The 19,356-nt window shown below is 52.7% G+C and overlaps 3 protein-coding genes across 4 annotated transcripts; 2 read left to right on the forward strand and 1 right to left on the reverse strand.

Annotated features, from left to right (window-relative positions):
• Nucleotides 1–15: 15 nt before the first annotated feature.
• On the forward strand, nt 16–7,667 carry EIF3I (eukaryotic translation initiation factor 3 subunit I). The gene is made up of 11 exons (XM_045859154.1): nt 16–86; nt 181–273; nt 1,578–1,665; nt 1,952–2,017; nt 2,975–3,124; nt 3,207–3,334; nt 6,043–6,153; nt 6,282–6,371; nt 6,683–6,756; nt 7,251–7,343; nt 7,490–7,667. Exons 1-11 carry the CDS (start codon nt 84–86, stop codon nt 7,569–7,571), a joined length of 978 nt encoding a protein of 325 aa, XP_045715110.1. The 5' UTR covers nt 16–83; the 3' UTR covers nt 7,572–7,667.
• A 17-nt stretch (nt 7,668–7,684) lies between these two features.
• Nucleotides 7,685–14,442, reverse strand: LOC123831865 (myotubularin-related protein 9-like). 2 transcript variants are annotated; one of them, XM_045859152.1, is made up of 11 exons: nt 14,319–14,442; nt 13,674–13,948; nt 13,396–13,504; nt 13,048–13,173; nt 12,765–12,938; nt 12,119–12,345; nt 10,182–10,343; nt 9,883–10,024; nt 9,582–9,802; nt 8,109–8,260; nt 7,685–8,037 (listed from the first exon to the last, which is right to left on the reverse strand). In XM_045859152.1, exons 2-11 carry the CDS (start codon nt 13,853–13,855, stop codon nt 7,907–7,909), a joined length of 1,626 nt encoding a protein of 541 aa, XP_045715108.1. In that variant the 5' UTR covers nt 13,856–13,948; nt 14,319–14,442; the 3' UTR covers nt 7,685–7,906. The 2 variants fall into 2 exon arrangements, with proteins under 2 accessions (XP_045715108.1, XP_045715109.1); XM_045859153.1 differs by lacking the exon at nt 14,319–14,442 and having other exon boundaries at nt 8,114–8,260; nt 13,674–14,298.
• Nucleotides 14,443–16,747: 2,305 nt separating this feature from the next.
• On the forward strand, nt 16,748–18,300 carry FAM167B (family with sequence similarity 167 member B). Its single transcript, XM_045859656.1, has 2 exons — nt 16,748–17,180; nt 17,840–18,300. Exons 1-2 carry the CDS (start codon nt 16,920–16,922, stop codon nt 18,068–18,070), a joined length of 492 nt encoding a protein of 163 aa, XP_045715612.1. The 5' UTR covers nt 16,748–16,919; the 3' UTR covers nt 18,071–18,300.
• Nucleotides 18,301–19,356: the final 1,056 nt, after the last annotated feature.

A 19,356-nucleotide genomic window follows, 5' to 3' on the forward strand; every position in this document is an offset into this window, starting at 1 on the left:
GGCGGAGACCTACAATCCGGAAGTGGCTCGAAAGCCCCTTCCGGCCCTACTCACGTTGCTTCTCTCCTGGCGTCGCCGCAAGGATGGTGAGTTTCACTGAGTTTTAAGTGTTACTGACAGGGTCCGGGGCTGGGGCAAGGGCCGATTTTGGGAGCTGACACTCTTGTCCTGTTCCCACAGAAGCCGATCCTGCTGCAGGGCCATGAGCGGTCCATTACGCAGATTAAATACAACCGCGAGGGAGACCTGCTCTTCACGGTGGCCAAGGACCCTGTGAGCGTCGCCCGGAGGGCAGGGCGGCGGGTCCCTGCGGAGGGGGCCCGGGAGGGAGCGAGTTCTGTTTGCCAGGGTGATGGGTAGACGAGACAGTTTTGCCGCGAGCGCAGAACCGGAGAACGCCCCACTCTAAGAAGTAGGGAATGACCATCCCGGGGGTGGGTAGGCGAGAGCATTCTACTGGGAATGGTGGCAAAGAACTCAATTGTTAATAGAAAGAAGGAGTAGCTGGGAAGAAGAAAAGCAAGAGACCATTGTGGAATTGGGGCGGGACTGGGGTCAGTTTGTTCAGGGGGCCTGAAGAAGACTATTCTGGGAAACAACAGAACTGTTCTGCCAGGATAGGGAAGCAGACCATTCCTAGAGGGGAAAGCTGAACTTTGGGCAGCGAGAGACACAGAGGATTTAAGGCAGGTGCCCCTGGGCTCCTTTCAGTCAGTCCTTCTGGGCTCCAGCCTGCCACTCGCTGAATGCAAACAGTCTCCCTCACACTAACTACCTTTTGAAGTACCTCCATATGGAGAAAATGAACTCCAGTGGCTTACAGCGGGGGCTCTGAAGCCAAACAGACCTGATTTGAAACTTGACTCCTGCATCCACCAGCAGTGTGACTTTGAGCGTGCCATTTAGCTTTTCTAAACTTCAAATTTCCTGTTTTATAAAACGTGGGTACTAATAGTACCTCCCTCATGGCGTTGTCTTTAGGATTAAATGAGATCATTCAAGTAAAGAGTGGAGCACAGAACCTGTTGCGTCTGAGTGCCTCATTAATGTTAGTCACTTATATTTTAAATTCGCTCGACATCATTTTATTGGAATAGCCTCACAGCCATCCTTTGAAGAAGGCATTGTCGTGACCCTCCTTTACAGGTGGGAAGCTGAAGTTGGGTGTGGAGAAGCACTGTACTTGAGCTAATACAGTGAGGCAGTGGCTAAAACCCAGGCTGTTCTGCTACCAACAGGTCCCACTCGGACAGGACACCAAAGCTCCTGTTTTTCTGGACTTGCACTCAGCTTGACCTTTTCTTCTCCTGAAGGTTTAGAAGTCTGTGGGAGGGCTGGGACAGAGGCAAAAGGAGACATTTTTGTAGGCCTTCTGACTCCCTGCCACTTCTGTGCAGGAAGCGGGAGAGTTCAGGAGTTAATCTTTTTGCCAGCCATCTGCTGTTTTCCAGGAGATGCGCAGGAAAGGGTAGAGTCGGACCTGGCTAGAGGCAGCTGAGGGTTCCTGAGGCAAAATAGGAAGCCATTGCTCTACCTGGGTGTGTTCCACCCTGTCACATTGTCTTTGACCCCTGCAGATTGTCAATGTTTGGTACTCTGTGAATGGTGAGAGGCTGGGAACCTACATGGGCCATACCGGAGCTGTGTGGTGTGTAGATGCTGACTGTATCCTTGTCTTTGCTCAGAGTGTATGTTCCCAGGGTCTGCCAGCAACGGGGAGGCTGTTGACTCGGAGCTGGGAATCTGGGGTGCTGTTGTGGGTCCAGACACATACCTCCTACTTCCTGGTCTGCTCACCGATTGGGAGGACATTTAGGACAAGTTCGTTTTTGGTTGACGAGGTTAGAGTGCTCTGAGGTAAGGGAGGAAGGAGGGCCCCCTGGAGCTGAACAGGGAGGTGATTCAGTTGGGCTCAGGTGAACTTGGTCATGTTTCTTAACACTGTCTGCAGGGGACACCAAACATGTCCTCACCGGCTCAGCTGACAACAGCTGTCGTCTCTGGGACTGTGAAACAGGTAAGCCTGGGTCATGCTTTTTTAGCAAATAGTGAGTATCTACAGTGTACTGTTTAAGCAAATAGGGTCTGAAGAAACAGAGATAAATCCACAGATGGTTCCTAGTCTAGGGAGCAAGACACAGGTGAGAAAGTAAGGAACTCCGATTAGAAAGGCGGCAGGCCACATCAGAGGAAGCGAGGAGCACTTCGGAAGGCCAGAGACCGCCACATAGACTGACTGCCTGGAATGGGATGGGTGCAGCCCAGAAAGATTTCCCAAGGTAAATGTCACATGGGCCGAGGCTTAAAGGATGAGAAGGAGGTCATACTTTGGCACATACAGGGATGAAAGCATGGCGAGTGCCATGTCCAAGTCATCTGATCTGACGGGAGTTCCGGGGAATGCTTCTTGGGGAATGAAATAGACAGTGGAGCAGATGAGGCAGAGGCTAGGACCAGAACAGGCCTTGAATGCCAAACTCAGGAGCTTGGCTTTGTTCTGCAATACTGTGCATGCTGTGGAGGTCCCTGAGCAGGGAAGAGGGGTGGTCTGTGCTAAATTTCCTCTAAGATCAGGTAGTAGTGGGGAGCACTGGAAGAACTGAGACTAAAGGTGGGATCCTATTCAGCTGCTCAGTTTAGCAAATATTTACTGGGCACCCAGTTCTGTGCCAGGTCTATGCTGGGCACTGGGGACACGCAGAGAAATTAGAACAGGTCTTTGCCGTAGCGGAGCACATTCTGAGAAGGAGACAGTTGTCTTGCATTCCACTATGAGCAGTTCCACGTTAGCAGACTGTCTGAGGAGACACCAGGGAGAAGAAGTTCAGAGACTTGAGCCAAAGCAGTGAGGAAGAGGAGGGTGGCGGGTTGGAGTCACTGGAGCAGGAGAAACAGTGAGACATGGTGATAGGCAGGTGTAGTCTCCCTGTTGTGGCAACGGGCAAGGAGTAGCCCAGACTCTCTCTGCACCCAGGGAAGCAGCTGGCCCTACTCAAGACCAATTCGGCTGTCCGGACCTGTGGCTTTGACTTTGGGGGCAACATCATCATGTTCTCCACGGACAAGCAGATGGGCTACCAGTGCTTTGTGAGCTTCTTTGACCTGCGGGATCCGAGCCAGATCGGTAGGGGCCGGGCCTAGGGCTGGGGTTGAGGTGAAGGGCGCATCCCCAAAGCCCCCGGCCTGACGTGTGCTGCCCCACACAGACAGCAACGAGCCCTACATGAAGATCCCTTGCAATGACTCCAAGATCACCAGTGCCGTTTGGGGACCGCTAGGGGAGTGCATCATTGCGGGCCATGAGAGTGGAGAGCTCAACCAGTATAGTGCCAAGGTAAGGGGCTGGGTGGGGCCTGAGCTCCCCAGAGTGGTTCCCTGTAAGAGGCAGGATTGCACAGTGGTTAAGAGCGAGGACTAGACTTAAATACAGATTTTACCACGTTTGAGCTATGGGATCTCAGGCAAGTTACCTAACTTCCCTGAGCCTGTTTATCTTTCAAATGTTACAGGGGTCTAATAATAATTAGATGTTTGAGGCCCTGGCTGGCATAGCTCAGTGGATTGAGCACAGGGCTGCAAACCGAAGAGTCGCAGGGTTCGATTCCCTGTCAGGGCACATGCCTGGGTTACGGGCCAGGTCCCCAATGGGAGCCACATGAGAGGCCACCACACATTGATGTTTCTCTCTCTCTCCCTCCCTTCCCCTCTGTAAAAATAAAAGTAAATTAAAATAATAATGATAATGATAATTAGATGTTTGAACCCTGGCTGGTATGGCTCAATTTGAGGGCCAGCTTGCAAACTGAAGTGTCGCCAGTTTGATTCCCAGTCAGGGCACATGCCTGGGTTGCAGGCCAGGTCCCCAGTTGGAGGTGCATGAGAGACAACCACACATTGATGTTTCTCTCCCTTGTTCTTTCTCCCTTCCCCTCTCTATAAAAATAAATAAACAAAATCTTTAAAAAAATTAATTAGGCCCCGGCTGGCATAGCTCAGTGGATTGAGCGCGGGCTGCGAACCAAAGTGTCGCAGGTTCGATTCCCAGTCAGGGTACATGCCTGGGTTGCAGGCCATGACCCCCAGCAACTGCACATTGATGTTTCTCTCTCTCTCTCTATCTCTCCCTCCCTTCCCTCTCTAAAAATAAATAAATAAAAATCTTTAAAAAAAAATTAATTAGGTATCTGAAAAACTTGTCACAGAGATCTCAGGATCTGTTAACAGTGATCACAGTTAAGTATTTTCCTGCCATCTCTGAGTTCCAGGGCCCTGCCCCAGGGGGAGACAGTCCGGCAGACAGCTAGCATAGGAGTCAGGTTGCGAGTTGTGCCACCCTGCGGTCTCAGTCAAGTGCAGAAAGTGTCCTCTGTCACAGAGAAGGTGGCACATACATTAAGCCATTTACAATGAGTGGAGCTTCACACAGGAAGGGAAGTACATCACAGGTAGGGTTAAGGGATGGTGTGGGTTCTTCAGGAAACCTGGTATCATTGGGTGTGGTATTGGGGAAGGTGGATGGAGATTGGATTTTGTGAGTGTCAGGAGTTACGGACTGATTTTCCTTTAGATAGTAAGGAGTCTTTAAGTGGTTATTGATGATCCGATTTCCTCTTTAGAAAGCTTGTGCAGGCTACAGTTTGGAGAACGGACCTGAACTAGACAATAGCCTTGGGGATATGAAGTGCCTAACAGTCAAGGGATAATTAAGGGTGACTGACGAGAATGAGATGGATGGAGGGAGAACGAATATAAAGTCCCAGCTGTCAGAGATTTCTGATTGGGCACTTGCATTCCTAGGGAATGCTGGGATGTAATACCGAGAAGCTTAGTCGCTCGCTCAGCAAGCACTGACCGTGGTCCATTAGGCACCAGGCCTACCCACAGGAGGGGAATGGGAACCAAGGTCAAAGGCACAAATGATGCTTGATGCTAGCAAACAGTAGAACTGCTCTGTGCCCCCAGGTAGGCCAGACCACAAAACTGCTGCATGTTCCCCAAAATGTAGGAGCCAGATACATCCATACCATGTTGATTCCTCCCTCAGAGTAGGTAGAAATAAGAAAAATGAATATTATTTATTTACATTGATCTTAAAGAGAGAAACACCAATTTGTTGTTCCACTTATTTATGCATTCATTGGTTGATCTTGTATGTGCCCTGACTGGGGATCGAACCTGCAACCTTGGTATATGGGGACAATGCTCTAACCAACTGAGCTACCCATCGAGGGCAGGAAATGTTTTCTGAGGTCTGCTGTGTACAGATGTTTCTGGGACGTAGGCCAGGTGCCTGTCACAACAAAGTCAAATGAAACCGCAGTCCCAGGATCTTCACAGTGCACTGGGCAGTGGGCTTTTAGCAGTCTTGTTTTCTAGACAAACTGAGGCACTGAGAAGTGCTTTTAGGGACAGACTCAACTCGGCTCTTTGTATGACACAGACTAGCAGGTTGTGGAAAGAGAAAGCAGATGAAGTGGCCCTTTGAGAAGACCTAGGAAAAGGCGGACGTGCAGCAGAGCCCCTGGACTGCGGTCCAGACCCTGGCGGGGAAGAGTGATAAGCTCAGGCGCTCTGCTCTGCCCCTTACTGTCGGCATGATCTCCTAGTCATGCCGCCTCTCAGAACCTCAGTGTCTTCCTTTTAAAATTTCTGTTCAAGTATCCACTTCATTGGATAGTTGTGAGGATTAAATGAAGGTGTTGTTAAGTGCTTAGCCCAATGCTTGGCAATTCGTAGCTGTACAATATTTGTTGAAAACAGGAATAAATGGAAACTGCTCTACCCTTGTTATGTGGTGATTAATGAGTAGGTGCATGTGTTCTAGATGGACCAGCAGTGTTTATGAAACTCGTGTATACACGGGCCAGGTTAGGATGTAGGCTTGGGCTGGGAGAGGGAGTAAATGTCGGTTCAGGGGGTATTTAGTGTCCGCCCAAACACCCTGACCCCTTGACGGGACTGGAAGCAGTCTAGACTCCTGGTTGAGGAACGGGACTGGTGGCATTGGGGCTGGTGAGAGCCTCACTGTTCTTCCTCCCCGAGTCTGGAGAGGTGCTGGTGAATGTTAAGGAGCACTCCCGGCAGATCAATGACATCCAGTTATCCAGGGACATGACCATGTTTGTCACAGCATCCAAGGACAACACAGCCAAGGTGAGCCTGGGCGAGGGTGTGGCGGGGCTGCTCCCGCACTCCTGCACAGCTCTCAGTTGCCTAACTTCCCCCAAGTAGTTTCCCTTTACAGACCCCCACCCCCAGCCCTGCCTGCCTTCTCTCTCCAGCTCTTTGACTCCACCACCCTTGAACACCAGAAGACTTTCCGGACGGAACGTCCCGTCAACTCAGCCGCCCTCTCTCCTAACTATGACCATGTAAGCAAATCCCACCCCAGCTGCCTGCTAAAGCATCCCTGTGCTTCCAGGGTCTGGGTGTTTGTCTAGCAGCTAAGATAGAACTCTGGGGGGAAATGGTGTCTGGCAGAGACTCCCCGAGCATCAACAAGGCTGAACAAGTGAAAAGCCCCAGGAGTAGGGGTGGCTAAAGTATCTCTTTGTCCCCCGCCCTTACTTAGTGCCCTCCCAGTCTGATGTGGGAGATACTAAAAGTTTATGGGGTAAGGGAAAAAACAGAAAATGGGCTTCCCTGTCCTTTGGGCCTGTGTGGACTTCCTTCTTCCCTTCAGGTGGTGCTGGGCGGTGGTCAGGAAGCCATGGACGTGACCACCACCTCCACCAGGATCGGCAAGTTCGAGGCCAGGTAAAGGGGAAGGGAGCCCTTCCACACTAAAACCTCATGGCGTGTGTTTCATGATGGACACAAACCACATAACTAAGGAGCCGGATTTGTGGCCCTCCTGTGACAAGTGTGCAGTGTAGTGAACAGTTAAGAGCATGAACTCCTGGGCTCACTCTGGCACCCTGGACACAATTGTATTCCTCTGTGCCGAGTTATCCTCGGCTGTATGATGGGGACAGTGATAATACACGTATCTCCTAAAACTGCAGATTAAATACATGAGTCCGTACTGACCAAGCTCTCAGAGCCCTGCCCAGCACATGGTAGGAAGTGTCAGCTGTGTATGCAGGCAGACGTTTGGGCCTGATCTCCCCCTAACTTAATGTTCACACTCATTCCCCATATCCCACTTTCCCCACTTTCCAGTTTATACCGAGCAGTGGTACCTCCAAAGTATTTTGGAAGGAGGTGGAGAATAAATTAACTGCCCCTTATCACCACCCTTTTTTCTCCAGGTTCTTCCATTTGGCCTTTGAGGAGGAGTTTGGAAGAGTCAAAGGTCACTTCGGACCTATCAACAGTGTCGCCTTCCATCCCGATGGAAAGAGGTAGGGCCACAGAAGGGAGCTGGGCTCAGCCAAGTCTGGTCCCTGCCCCACAGGCACAAGCCCCGCCCCTTCCCCAGGCCCCGCCCCACAGGCCTGCCTCCCCGCCAGAGCAGGCACCTGACTGGTCCCTGGCTCTCTCTTTCCAGCTACAGCAGTGGTGGAGAAGATGGTTATGTCCGCATCCACTACTTCGACCCACAGTACTTTGAATTTGAGTTTGAGGCTTAAGAAGCTGGATCTCGATCCCGGCCAGGGAGAAAGTTTCCGGGCCTGGGCTCACAGACACTTTTGGACTCTGAGAAATAATAAATTAGTTTGGAAATACATGGTTTCTGGTCGGGTATTTTGTGGGGTCCGTTTAATCATTTTCCCTTCTCAGTGCAACACCCCAGTGAGCCGACACCTCTGTTTTTGGACCTCCCCACACTTCGGGCACTGCAGACCTGGAACTTCAGTGTCATGGACGAGGGCTGGTCACAAGCACCCTCTTCCAAGGTCCGAGGATGCAGAGGGGCCTGGAGAGGTCTCGGGAACGTCTTGTCCACTCTGTGAGACGCCAGCACTTAGGGCTGGGGCTCAGAGGCTGAAACCACCGGCTGAGAGTTGTCGGTCTTCTCATCTGTCACTATTTGCCACACCTTCTCCCATACTGCCTCTGAGCGCTCAGGCGGGCGGGTCTGGCGCAGAAACAGGCCTGAGGAGGAGGAAGAGGACAGGTTAGGAAGTTGAGTGAAGAGGAGAACTCCCTGGGGGAGGGAGGGTCACCTTGCCACAGTCGCAAGCTCTGGGGCTCCACGGAGGGCCAGATGGCCGAAGGATTGAGAACGTAGAGCGGGTTCCTGAGTTTCCGCTGCTCTTTGGACTGGTTGAGCCCCGACCACAAGGAGTGTGTCTGAGTTCTGACTTCACACAGGCATCTGGAGGGATGGAGGGAGGAAGTTTCCAGACTCAGCTATGTGTTCTGGGATTCTCAGTAGGGTGCTTGCCACCCTGGGGCAGTGATAGCCTCTCCTTTTTCCTGCAAATGTTACCACCAATCAGATCCCCTGATGGGCACTAGAATAAAGCAGAACAAGACAAAGGCTCTTAAGGAGTTCCACTTGGCTTTCCCTGAAGGTAACAAGGAAAGTTAATCAGGCACGTGCTGTTTGTGCCAGTTCTAGCAGCAGAAGTTCACCAGGTGTTCACTTAGGAGGGGGAAGGGCGGGTGCGAAATGGAGAAAGTGGAAAAGGCCCCACGTGACTGTTGATAAGTCAGGACTGGTGAGTTTTTTAAAAAAAATAGATAAGTGATGAAAGTGGAGATAATGAGGGCAGTGCGGAATGTGAGCGGTCCACAGGGGAAGGAATGTGAGTCTGGACCGGGGATGTCCCAAAGAAGGGGCCTTTGCCAGGAGAGGACTGGGCTAAGAAATTTTTAGGGGAAGAATTATGAAGGATGCGGGGAGGGGGGTAAACCAGACGACGACCTCTAACCCAGATGACCCATGAGTTGCGTTAGTAAAATCAAAGCGGGTGGTGGGCTAGGCAACGAAAAGTAGCTCTCATCTTCCTGGAGAGGACTGAATGCTCCCCACATTTGAGTCTTAAAAGAGAAAGACAGCTTTTCAGGACTCATTGGGGGCCAATGCAACAAGCCAACCCAGTAATAAAAATAACCCACTTGTGTGCCCACTACCTGCCAGGCACTGCATAGCGCATTCCATGCTTCAACTCCACTAAAGCCTCACTGCCAACCCTCCCGCCCCTCCATGGATTATGGCTGGGATTACGATCTTCTCTTCCCTACCAATGAGTAAACTGAGGCTCAGGTTTGCTTCTGATTATCCAGCAGGTGAGTGATGGAGTCGGAATCTGAGCCCAAGCAATTGGACGCAGCTTTCAACCTCTGTCGCTTCACTAGACTCAACACACTAAAGTGGTAAAGAGCCCCAGAAATTATTTCTTTTTGCAGCAACCTTATCTTTCAGTCCTTGTTTTTAAGCAGGGGGTGCAACTGCTCTTGACTATGGATGGCGTGGGTAGGGCCAAAGGGCTGGCCTTGGACCCATCCACCTCTGGGTTAAGGTAGGGGAATGAGTGAGACATGGAGGTAGGAAAGGAGAGGACACCTGGAGTTTTCCTAAGAGAGAAACTCATCTGAAAGGGGAAGATGTCTTCTCAGGAAGCAGGGTGCTGATGCAGGAGGTATCTGACCCTGTCCTGTCCCCCGACCCACCTTAACACCCCATAGCTCACCTCTCCTTTTCGCTGTTGCAGAGGAAGGTGCCGAAAGGCGAGGCATAGGCGTGCTCAAACAGCGCCAACAGCAGCCCCTCCCCAAACTCCAGCGACAGTGGGAACTGGCGGCCCAGCTGCCACACACAGTCCAGGAAGAGGAGAAAGGTGGGTGCCTCATGCTTGGAGCGGGCGTGGGAGAAGGCCGAGTGGGCACAGCGCAGCTGGAAGGGGTGGCCAGCCTGAGGAGGGGCAGAGTGATGGGCATGAGGAAGAGGGGTTTTGGGATGGAGGGGTAGGGCTGGGCTGGGTGGCCACTTACCTGGATCCACTCCCGCTCCACCAGTTCCTGGAATCCAGCCATGGTCCGGCTCAGGGGGTCCAGGATGAGTTGGGCCAGCGACGTCACCAGCAGGGTGCTGTCCATGCCTTCAGCTCCATGCACCAGAACACAGGCCCCTTCCCTGTGAGCCCAGGGCTTGTCAACATTGGCTAGTCCTTCCCTGCCCGAGGTGGCCAGGCCAGGAATAGAATTGGCATAGCTCTAGGCTATATTTGCTTACTGAGAGATGGTTTTGTGCCCAAAGATTGAGAGCCCCGCCCATCCCGCCCTGTTCTTACCTCTCCATTCCCTGGGCTGCTAGGCAGGCAGTGCTCAGTGCCTCCTGCACGTGTGCCAGCCAGCGGCAGCTGTCTAGCCGACTAAGCCACTGGTCCATGCTCTGCTCCAGGTCCCCACAGGCCTCCACCAGTCGCACAAAGCTTTCCTGTAGGGGTCGACCCCTGCAAGAGTGGGAGTCTGTTAACCCCTCCCCCAGGCCAGGCCCCAGTGAGCACAGCCTGGGGACAAATGCTCCAGACCAAGAGGGAGAAACAGAACCCTCAGAGGAGCGGGTCTAACAAGAGGGACCCAGGACCCTTTGGGGAGCCCACCTAATCTAATGGAAATGGTTCAGTATCCTTGAGGATTCCCTAATCTGATGCAGGAGACCCATTATCCCTTGGGGAGGCCTATTCTGTTGCAGGGGACAAGCATTACCTGGGGAGGGGTCTCACAGCACCCTGAGCCATTCTGTGGGGAAACACAGAATGCCCTGGGAACCCACCAATTTGATGGAAGTATCACAGTAGCTTTGATGTACCCCAATTTGATGGGAGTCAAATTGGCTTCCTGGGGAGCCCCATTCTGACAGGAGAAACACAATACTCTAGGGATTCTGGTATCTGCTCCTACTTCCCCAAAACAATAACCTCCTGCCAGAAAATCTTTATTTTTCATTTCAATTACAGTTGACATACAATATTAATTTCAAGTATATAATGCAGTGATTATACTTTGATAACTTACAAAGTGATCCCCCCATAAGTGCAGTGCCCACCTGACACCATACATAGTTATTACAATATTCCCTATGGTGCATTTTACATCCCATTTTTATTTTATTTTACTTTTATTTTTTACTTGTTGATTGTCAGAGGGAGAGAGGAAGGAAGAGAGATATATAGAAAAAGAAATATCAGCCCTGGCTGGCATAGCTCAGTGGATTGAGCTCGGGCTGCGAACCAAAGTGTTGCAGGTTCGATTCCCAGTCAGGGTACATACCTGGGTTGCAGGCCATGACCCCCAGCAACCACACATTGATGTTTCTCTCTCTCTCTTTCTCCCTCCCTTCCCTCTCTAGACTTACATTCCCCTTTTTAAAACCCTTCAGTAGCTCCCCACTGCCTTTAGGACAAAGTCTAAGCTCATAGTCAAGGCACTGAAGATCTTAGCTCCAGCCCCCAATACCTCTTTAGCCCCACTCTACCTCCACTTCACAAACGACCCCCTCCCCCTAGTGTTACCTGCAGGTCCCCAAACACTCCAGCAGGCTCCCAGCTCCGAAACACCTGCAGTGCTTTCCACGTGGAATGTCCTTCTCCCACCCTCCGTAACTCCTCCTCCTCGCTCCAGTCTCAGCTAAAACATCCTATTCTCAGAGCATCTTTTGTTAGACTACCTACACTAAGAGAGGGGTGGCTCCTCTGTGCTGCCACTTATCACACTGAACTCTAACTGCCCACTGCCTGTTTACTGCTGGTCTCTTAGCCATGTCTGGGCTAGCCACCATCTCAGCCTTTGTGCTCAGTGTTGGTTGAATAAATGAGTAAACAGAGCTTTGAATTCTGGTTAGGGGAGCAGCGCACCAGTGCACCCTCCTCAAAGCACAGAAGCTGCTGCCCAGGACCTTCTCTTGGTACTACCTTCATCTGGAGACTGAGGGGATAGGTCCTCAGGGCAGGGGGCTGGGACCTCTGTGTGTGTGTGTGTGTGTGTGTGTGTGTGTGGTGAGGTTGTTCCTGGAAGACAATTTTCAGTCTAATGTAAAGAGGAATGTTTCCTCTCCTGCAGAGTTGGAATGGGGCTGTGCAAGGGGGGATGCCCACCTGGTGGGATGGCTTCAGGAAAGGCCTGACAGTCCTCAAGTTTCCTGTAAGACAGCCCTTCCCTCTCTACTCCCCCTCCCCCATCCATGAAGCGTCCTGGAGAGCCTGGGAGAGTATGGGAAGCCCCTTACCTCTCCAGGGGCCGGTGCAGCCGTTTCCAGCCAGGGTAGGCGGCCTTGGATTCCGTGCCACCGCCAGTCATGCGGGCCTGTTTCGCGGTCTGGGCCGAGCGTGTATCCACGATGAAGCCCTGGGCCCCAGGGCGAGCCCCCGCCAGCACAGCTCGCAGTAGCTCCTCATCCTCAGCACAGCGCAGCTTCTGGGGCCCGATCAGGGGCTGGCTGGAACGTAGCAGTGCCTGCAGACAGGGACTCAGCTCCAGAAGCCATACCTACCAGCCGTGGCTCAGGGACTTCGCTCAGAGAACCTATGGGCCAGGTCTACAGAGTGGAGCCGGTCAGAGCTGGCAGGAGCGGGTTGGGGCACACGGGCCTTACGAACGGAGCCGCCAAGCCTCAGACCCGGTCTGGTTTGCTTGTGACCGGACATGGGGGGGGGGTCACGGGAAGGGACCGGAGGAGTAGAGCGAGAGCGGGTCCTGGGTAGACAGCAAAGAGATCAGACTTCGGTGGCCAGGGGGCGGGGCCAGGCAGTTTAGACTCCGAAACCCGGGAGAGGGCGGGGCCGGAATGGGGCTGCAACGGGCTCATTGCAGAAAAGGGCCGAGTAGGGAGGTGGTTGGTCCTAGCGGCGAGTCTGGGGAGAGTTAGGGCTCACGGTTCCGCTGCGAGCATGGTGGTAGCTGAGCACAGGGAAGCGGCCTCCCTGGCGAAAGCGGGCGCTGCGTGCCAAGGCAGCATCGTCCACAGCGCGAGGCACGATCACCACCCGGGGGTAACTGGCGCACAAGCTGAAGTCCTCGTTCACCTCGCTCAGTCTCCACGCGTCGGTCTGCGGCGCAGGGAGTAGTCAGGTCTAGAGTACCCTGTGAGTGCCACTTCCCAGAGCTCCTCACAGGCCCGGCCCTTCCACAGCCCCATGTCCCCACGAGCGCACTCGCCTCGAGAGCTACTCTCTTGTAGTAGCTTTCTGGCGGGTGGAAGTGCCAGGCGTCGCCTAATCTCAAGCCCTTGGGACGATAGAAGAACGGATAGGAGGTGATGACCGATTCCAGGGAGGACAGCGCCTGAGGAAGAAAGTCAGGGGATCTGGGAAAGGTGGAATCATCTCATCCGTGACCTTCCAGCCCCTTGACCCCGCTGCTCCTGCCTCTCCAAGCACTGCAGACTACTCCGCATCCCGTAGCCATTAGCTGTGCAGCTGGATATACTTGCTCAGTAGCCCCTGTTTACTCTCCTTGTTGCAGGAAAGGGGTAGTTTAAGGACCTCGGATGCACCCGTGACGTACCTCGATGGAGCGGGCTACGTCCAGCGTCGCTTCCACTCCCTCTATGCGCAGCTGTAGCACGCGCAGGTCCTTACAGCGCAGCGTGATGGTGCCAGAGTCACCCGCGACCCTGGGGATGGACGGGTTTAGGCTTAATATCCCCCGCTATGCATTAGGGAAGGAGAAACCAATTTCATAAAATTGTAGCTAATGCTCCAGCTCCATCTGCCCTTGCCCCTTCCCCTCTCCCCACGGAGGCGCGAGGTCCCCAACTCCGGGGTCGCCCCTGCCTAGCTCACCGTTTCTCGATGGAGTCGACACTACGCAACAGCAGCAGCCACAGGTCTGTCGCCTGGGGTTCTGGAGACAGCAGCAAGTGGTGGCCGGTAACGCAAAGCGTACCGCGCAGTGCGGGCGCCTCCGGGCCGCTCAAGAGCTCGGCTTGGGCCTGCCTGGTGCGGATCAGTTCCGAAAACTCCATTCCGCCTGCGGTGGGCCTCCGGCCCAGCAAAAGGACAGACTCCAGGAGCGTCAGGCAGGGTAGAGCGCGGGCTCCGAAAAGGACGGGAACTGGCTGGGCAGCTGTTAAGGAGGCTCCTTGGACCAAGGGACCAACACAGTTTCAAAGGAATTTCCCCCTCTTATTGCCAACACCTCTTAGCGAGAACTGCAGACAGAACTTGTTAAGGAAACGTTAATTTCGCCACCTGTGAAATGGGGCGAATAATCTTGCCTAAGCCCTTAACTTTGTGCCTAATTCGCAGAAGGCACTCAATATTTTTTCCTTTTACTTTTTGTGGCTTTTTGTTCCTTCTTTTCCCCCAGAATGTCTCACAAAACAGCAGAATGTACCTCTGAAGACTGGAGGCAAAACGATGCTAGCTCTGTAAACTGTCTCTTCTCGTGCGAATCCATGAACTGCCACAGGACGACAAAAAGGATATTTTTTCTATTTTTTTGGACTGGCTTGCAGGCACTCCTGTTGACTTAAAAAAGAAAGAAAAATGCCCTCCCTTCTCCCGGACCCTGGTGGAGGTGGTGGAAAGTGTGGGTTTAAACAAATGGGAACTGCCTACTTCCTCCTTTGCATTTGAGGCTGGGTGGGGGAAATCCCTTGATCCACCTTAAATACAAGCAGCTGTGTAGCTGGCACCCCTCCCCCACCACAGCTGGAAGTCCCTGCCTGAGGGCGCCCTCTGTGGTGGCCACTTCTGGTTTAGTCCTGTCCTCTGGAGCCCCACCCTCTATCACTCCATCCTTGGACCAAATACGAATTGTCCGTACCCTGAGCTGGGCTCTGTGTTTAGTGCTGGAACAGAAGAAGGATGACTGAACTCTGTCCACAGTGTTTTCAGTCTGGCGAGAGTCACACTTCAACTGGTAATTGAGATTAAACTGATTTGCTGGAGGACTCATCAATCTGTCCATACAATTATTCTTTCATTTCTTAAACACTGATGCCTACACTGTGTTCATGCCTATACAGTGTTAAGTGCTGATTACTAAGAATAAGATGGACTTCTGCCTTCAAAGAGCCTTCTGGTCCATTAGGTTCCAAGCTTGTATGTGTGAGAGAAAGAGAGAGAGAGAGCTCACCTGCATGTGTTCTTGGGTGCTCAAAACCCTTCTTTCAAATTAAAAAAAAAAAAATCAGGCCCTAGCAGGACAGTTCAGTTGGTTACAGCATCGTAACATCGTCCTGGTACACCAAGGTTGCAGGTTCCATCCCTGATCTGGGCACATACAAGAATCAACCAACAAATGCATAAAAAAGTGGAACAACAAATTGATGTTTCTCTCCTTCTCCTCCCTTTCTCTCTCCAAAAACTCAATCAATTAGAAAAAGTCATAGGTGGACCGCCATAATATAAACAAAATTGGAAATATTCTGTGAAAGGAACCAGACATAAAAGTACAAATTGTAAACTTCCAGATCAGCAGCAACTGCTGGGATGGGAATTTATTAGAAATGCAAATTAGCCCTGGCTGGTGTGGCTCTGTGGATGGAGTGCCAGCCTGTGAACCAAAGGGTCCCTGGTTAGATTCCCAGTCAGGGTACATACCTGGGTTTCAGGCCAGGTCCCCTATAGGGGACGTGTGAGAGGCAACCACACATTGATGTTTCTCTCCCTCTTTTCCCCCTCTCTCTAAAAATAAATAAATAAAAATATTATTTTTAAAGAAATGCAAATTATGCCACCCTTTCCCCCGTACATGAGGCCCAGCAATTTTTTTACAAAGACACTTTTTTATTATTTCTTTTTTTCCCACAATTTTATTTACTTATTTTTAGAGAGAGAGGAAGGGAGGGAGAAGGAGAGGGAGAGAAACTTAGATGTGTGAGACATACATCAATAGGTTGCCTCCCCACCACCACCTCTCTCTCTCTGGCATGAACCCCAAAGGGGAGGGGGAGGAATAGGCCCATAACCCAGGCCTGTGCCCTGACCAGGAATCTAACCAAGACCTTTCCCTTTGCAGGACCACACTCAACCAACTGAGCTACGCTGGTTAAGGCCCAACAATCTTTTTAAAACAAATTTTCCAGGTGATGCATGCTAAAGTTTGAGAACCACCAGAAAGTATTTTTAAAAGGGCTAAAACTAATCTGTGCTGAGAGAAATGAGGGTAGTAGTACCCTTCAGAGAGCCATGACAGGCCAGGAACCCAAAGGCTATACCAGCCTGCACGGTGGCAATGCAGTGCACTGTTGCTTGATCTGGGTGCTGGTTACAGGCATGTTTAGTTTGGGGAAACTCATCCAGCCATGTGTTTATGACATGGGAATTTTTCTGCTTGTATGTTATATTTCAATACAAAATTTACAGAAGGGAACTGCTCTGGTTGAAGCCCTGGGAGGGGTGGGGAGGGGCAGGCCTAGGAGTCCGTGCATAGCTGTGCCCTCAGCCTGCACACAGTCCCTGAAAGACTTCCAAGGGAACCTCAAGTTCCTTAGAGTGTAGCTTGAAGATCTGGCCCAGCAGAGTCAGTGACTTATCCAGGGCCCCACACGGCCATCGCCAGAACCCAAGTCTCCTGATTCCCGGGCCAGGACTCTGGACTCTTCCTTTGCCGAAGGGCCAGTGGCATGAGTAAGGACCAGGGCAGCTTGTCAGCCTCCTATCCCTCCCCACTCCCTTACTTGGGTCTTGGGAAGAGGGCCAAGATGCTGATGTTGGTGAGGCTTTTCTCATCCTGGAGCAACTTCCTTTCTGGGAAACTGGGTGTCTCCTTCTGAGCAAAGACAATAAAATTCATCCAAGGGGCCAAAGGAGCAGGGCTTCTCCTGCCCCAAACGGATAGGCATCACGTGGCTCCAGGGTTAGCAGTGCAGGAAAATCCCAGCTCTGGCGCACTCTGTCTCCCACATCTCACTCACTCTGGCAAACTCAGCCTCCCCAGCCCACCCGAACACTCACCATTGCACACTCCCCGGCACCCTTCTCTCACCCTCAGCTTCTGCCACCTCTCCCTGGGCAATATTTGCCAGCCTTTCCCTAATCCCAGAGCTGCAGCCTTGTCCTGTCACTTACCCCAAATTTACCATGTCCCTGGGCCCACTGAAATTCCAGGCAGTGGGTGAAGAAGATGAGGCGGATGAGGAGGGAGAGAGCCTGGACTCTGTGAAGGCACTGACTGCCAAGCTGCAGCTGCAGACGCGGCGGCCCTCGTATCTGGAGTGGACGGCACAGGTCCAGAGCCAGGCTTGGCGCAGGGCCCGAGCTGGACCTGGGCCTGGGGAACCTGGGGCCATCTGCGGCTTCGACTCAATGGACTCTGCCCTCGAGTGGCTCCGACGGGAGCTGGTGAGTCTGGTGGGGTGGGCAGCCTTGCAAAGGGCCTTAGAGATAATCCTCTAAAACCACAGGTGTGGGGTGGGGATGAGAATACACCCCACCTCTAGCAACTGCCCATTCTTGTGGCTGTGTTCAGGGGCTGAGGGGCCGGGAATTCATTTGTTCAGTGTTTGATTCAGGGAGACTTGCTGAAGGATCCCATTCAATCTACCGACTCGGTGCTTCTGTGGTTGAAGGGACAGAGCCTGCCCTTCAGGTCACCGGTTGTAGATGGGGAGGGCATGGGCTCCCCTACTCTGGGAATTGCTGTACCCAAAGATACTGTGAAGTACAAAATGAGGCACTGACCACGCTGGAGCCAGAACCTGAGGAGGTCAGTGTTGAATAGGTGGCTCTTGACATGTGTAAGTGTCAAGAGGCCCAGGCTCCCAATTGGACATTCCACTTCATTATCTGGAATGGGGCCCCGGCCACCTGTGTTTGTTTAATAATGGCTTCTTAGCTTGGTTTTAGAACCACCAGTGTGGAGCAAACACAGAGAGATGGGGAGGAATTAAGCTGCAGGACACAGCCGCAGTGCAAAGACCCAGGGTGTTGACCGGAAGGGAAGAACCGGCGAGAGCGGCTGAGGGCTGATGCGACCCGCTGATGCCCCCTCTCGACCACAGAGGGAGATGCAGGCTCAGGACCGGCAGCTGGCGAGGCAGCTGCTTCGCTTGCGGGCCCAGCTGCACCGGCTGAAGGTGGACCAAGCCTGTCACCTGCACCAAGAGCTGCTGGACGAGGCCGAGCTGGAGCTGGAGCTGGAGCCGGGGGCCGGCCTGGTCCTGGCCCCGCCGCTGCGGCACCTCGGCCTCACACGCATGAACATCAGCACTCGGCGCTTCACCCTCTGCTGAGGAGAACCCGCGTGCCTACTGAGCCAGCGGCTATCCTTTCCCCAGCCCTCCTGGCGGGGGGACGGAGGGGGGGCGGAGCGAGGGGTGCCCCAGAGGCGCCAGCACCTGGCACGGAGGGGGGTTGGTGGGTACACTCAGCATTGGGAGCATAAAGCACCAGCCAGCATCCTCTTCCTGCTGCTGCCCCAGCTGTGTGTGGGGGTGGAGAGGAGGCGCTTATAGACCCCCAGGCTCCTCAATAAATGCCCTCTCTGCTTGCCATCAAGGTCTCTTTTCATTTATTCAGGCCAAGGTCTCTGAGTGTCTTCTGTTGCTGGGACCAGGGTTTCCATCGCAGGACAGAAGGCCTGGGTTGGGGGTGGACATGAATTAATGGATCCCCATCTCCTCCACAGCTGTAGCTCTAGCTATCTATCTCATCAAATTCAGAACTGGGAAAGAACTTGAAATCCTAAATGACCCCCATGGAAGGTGACTTGGATAAACCAGCAGCTCAAGAATGCAGCATCTGACAGACCCCGGTTCAGAGCCAGCCCCACCATCTACTTCTATCAGACCTGGAGGAGGTCCCTTAATTTCTGAATCTGTTTCTTTATCTCTAAAACCCAAGTGCTAATTCTCACTCCACAAGTAGGTGGACATGCCTTACGTGTGATAAGGCACAGTAAGCACTCAATAAATGTGAACCATCAATTGCTTATTACCGTCATCGGTGGTCGTACCACAGTGCAGAGGCCCAGAGATTTCCTGTGTGGTGCTTAGGTTCATAACAAGGGGAGCTGGCTGAGGCCTGTAGCCCAGACTCTGGGCTCCGTGTCACTGTAGTTTTTCTGGGTGTGTTTTTTTTAAACTTTGTATCTCTTTGCTTTTGTTTCTGTGTTACCCTCTTTGTCTGACTTTCCAACTCAGGCTTCCTCTTCCCCCCACCCATTTCCTGTCCCCCCCCTCGCTCCGCAGCTGAGGTGCACACAGCATCAGCTTCCACCTCACAAACCCCAACAATGCTTTGTGGGCTCCCTTCCCCCAACCTGCTCACTCAGTGTAGCTCAGTGGGTTGGTGACGCATTTATACTTTTTTCTGGGAGAGGTTAAGGCTCTTGGGCCTAATAAAGGCTACCAGCAGTTTTTCATAACACGGATGACCTGGCCCTCAGCCTATGATGGGTGCCAGCTTCAGTGTGTGGCCCCAGGTTAAAGGGAGACTCTTGGCCTGCTTGGTCTCCTGCCTATAACAAGAAGTGCTGCCAGTCTGCTGCCTGCAGCTGGGTGCCCGGGGAAGGGGGTTT

This window comes from Phyllostomus hastatus, unplaced genomic scaffold, assembly GCF_019186645.2.
Source record: "Phyllostomus hastatus isolate PE091 unplaced genomic scaffold, TTU_PhHast_1.1 phas_scaffold_182, whole genome shotgun sequence".
Classification (NCBI taxonomy): Eukaryota; Metazoa; Chordata; class Mammalia; order Chiroptera; family Phyllostomidae; genus Phyllostomus; species Phyllostomus hastatus.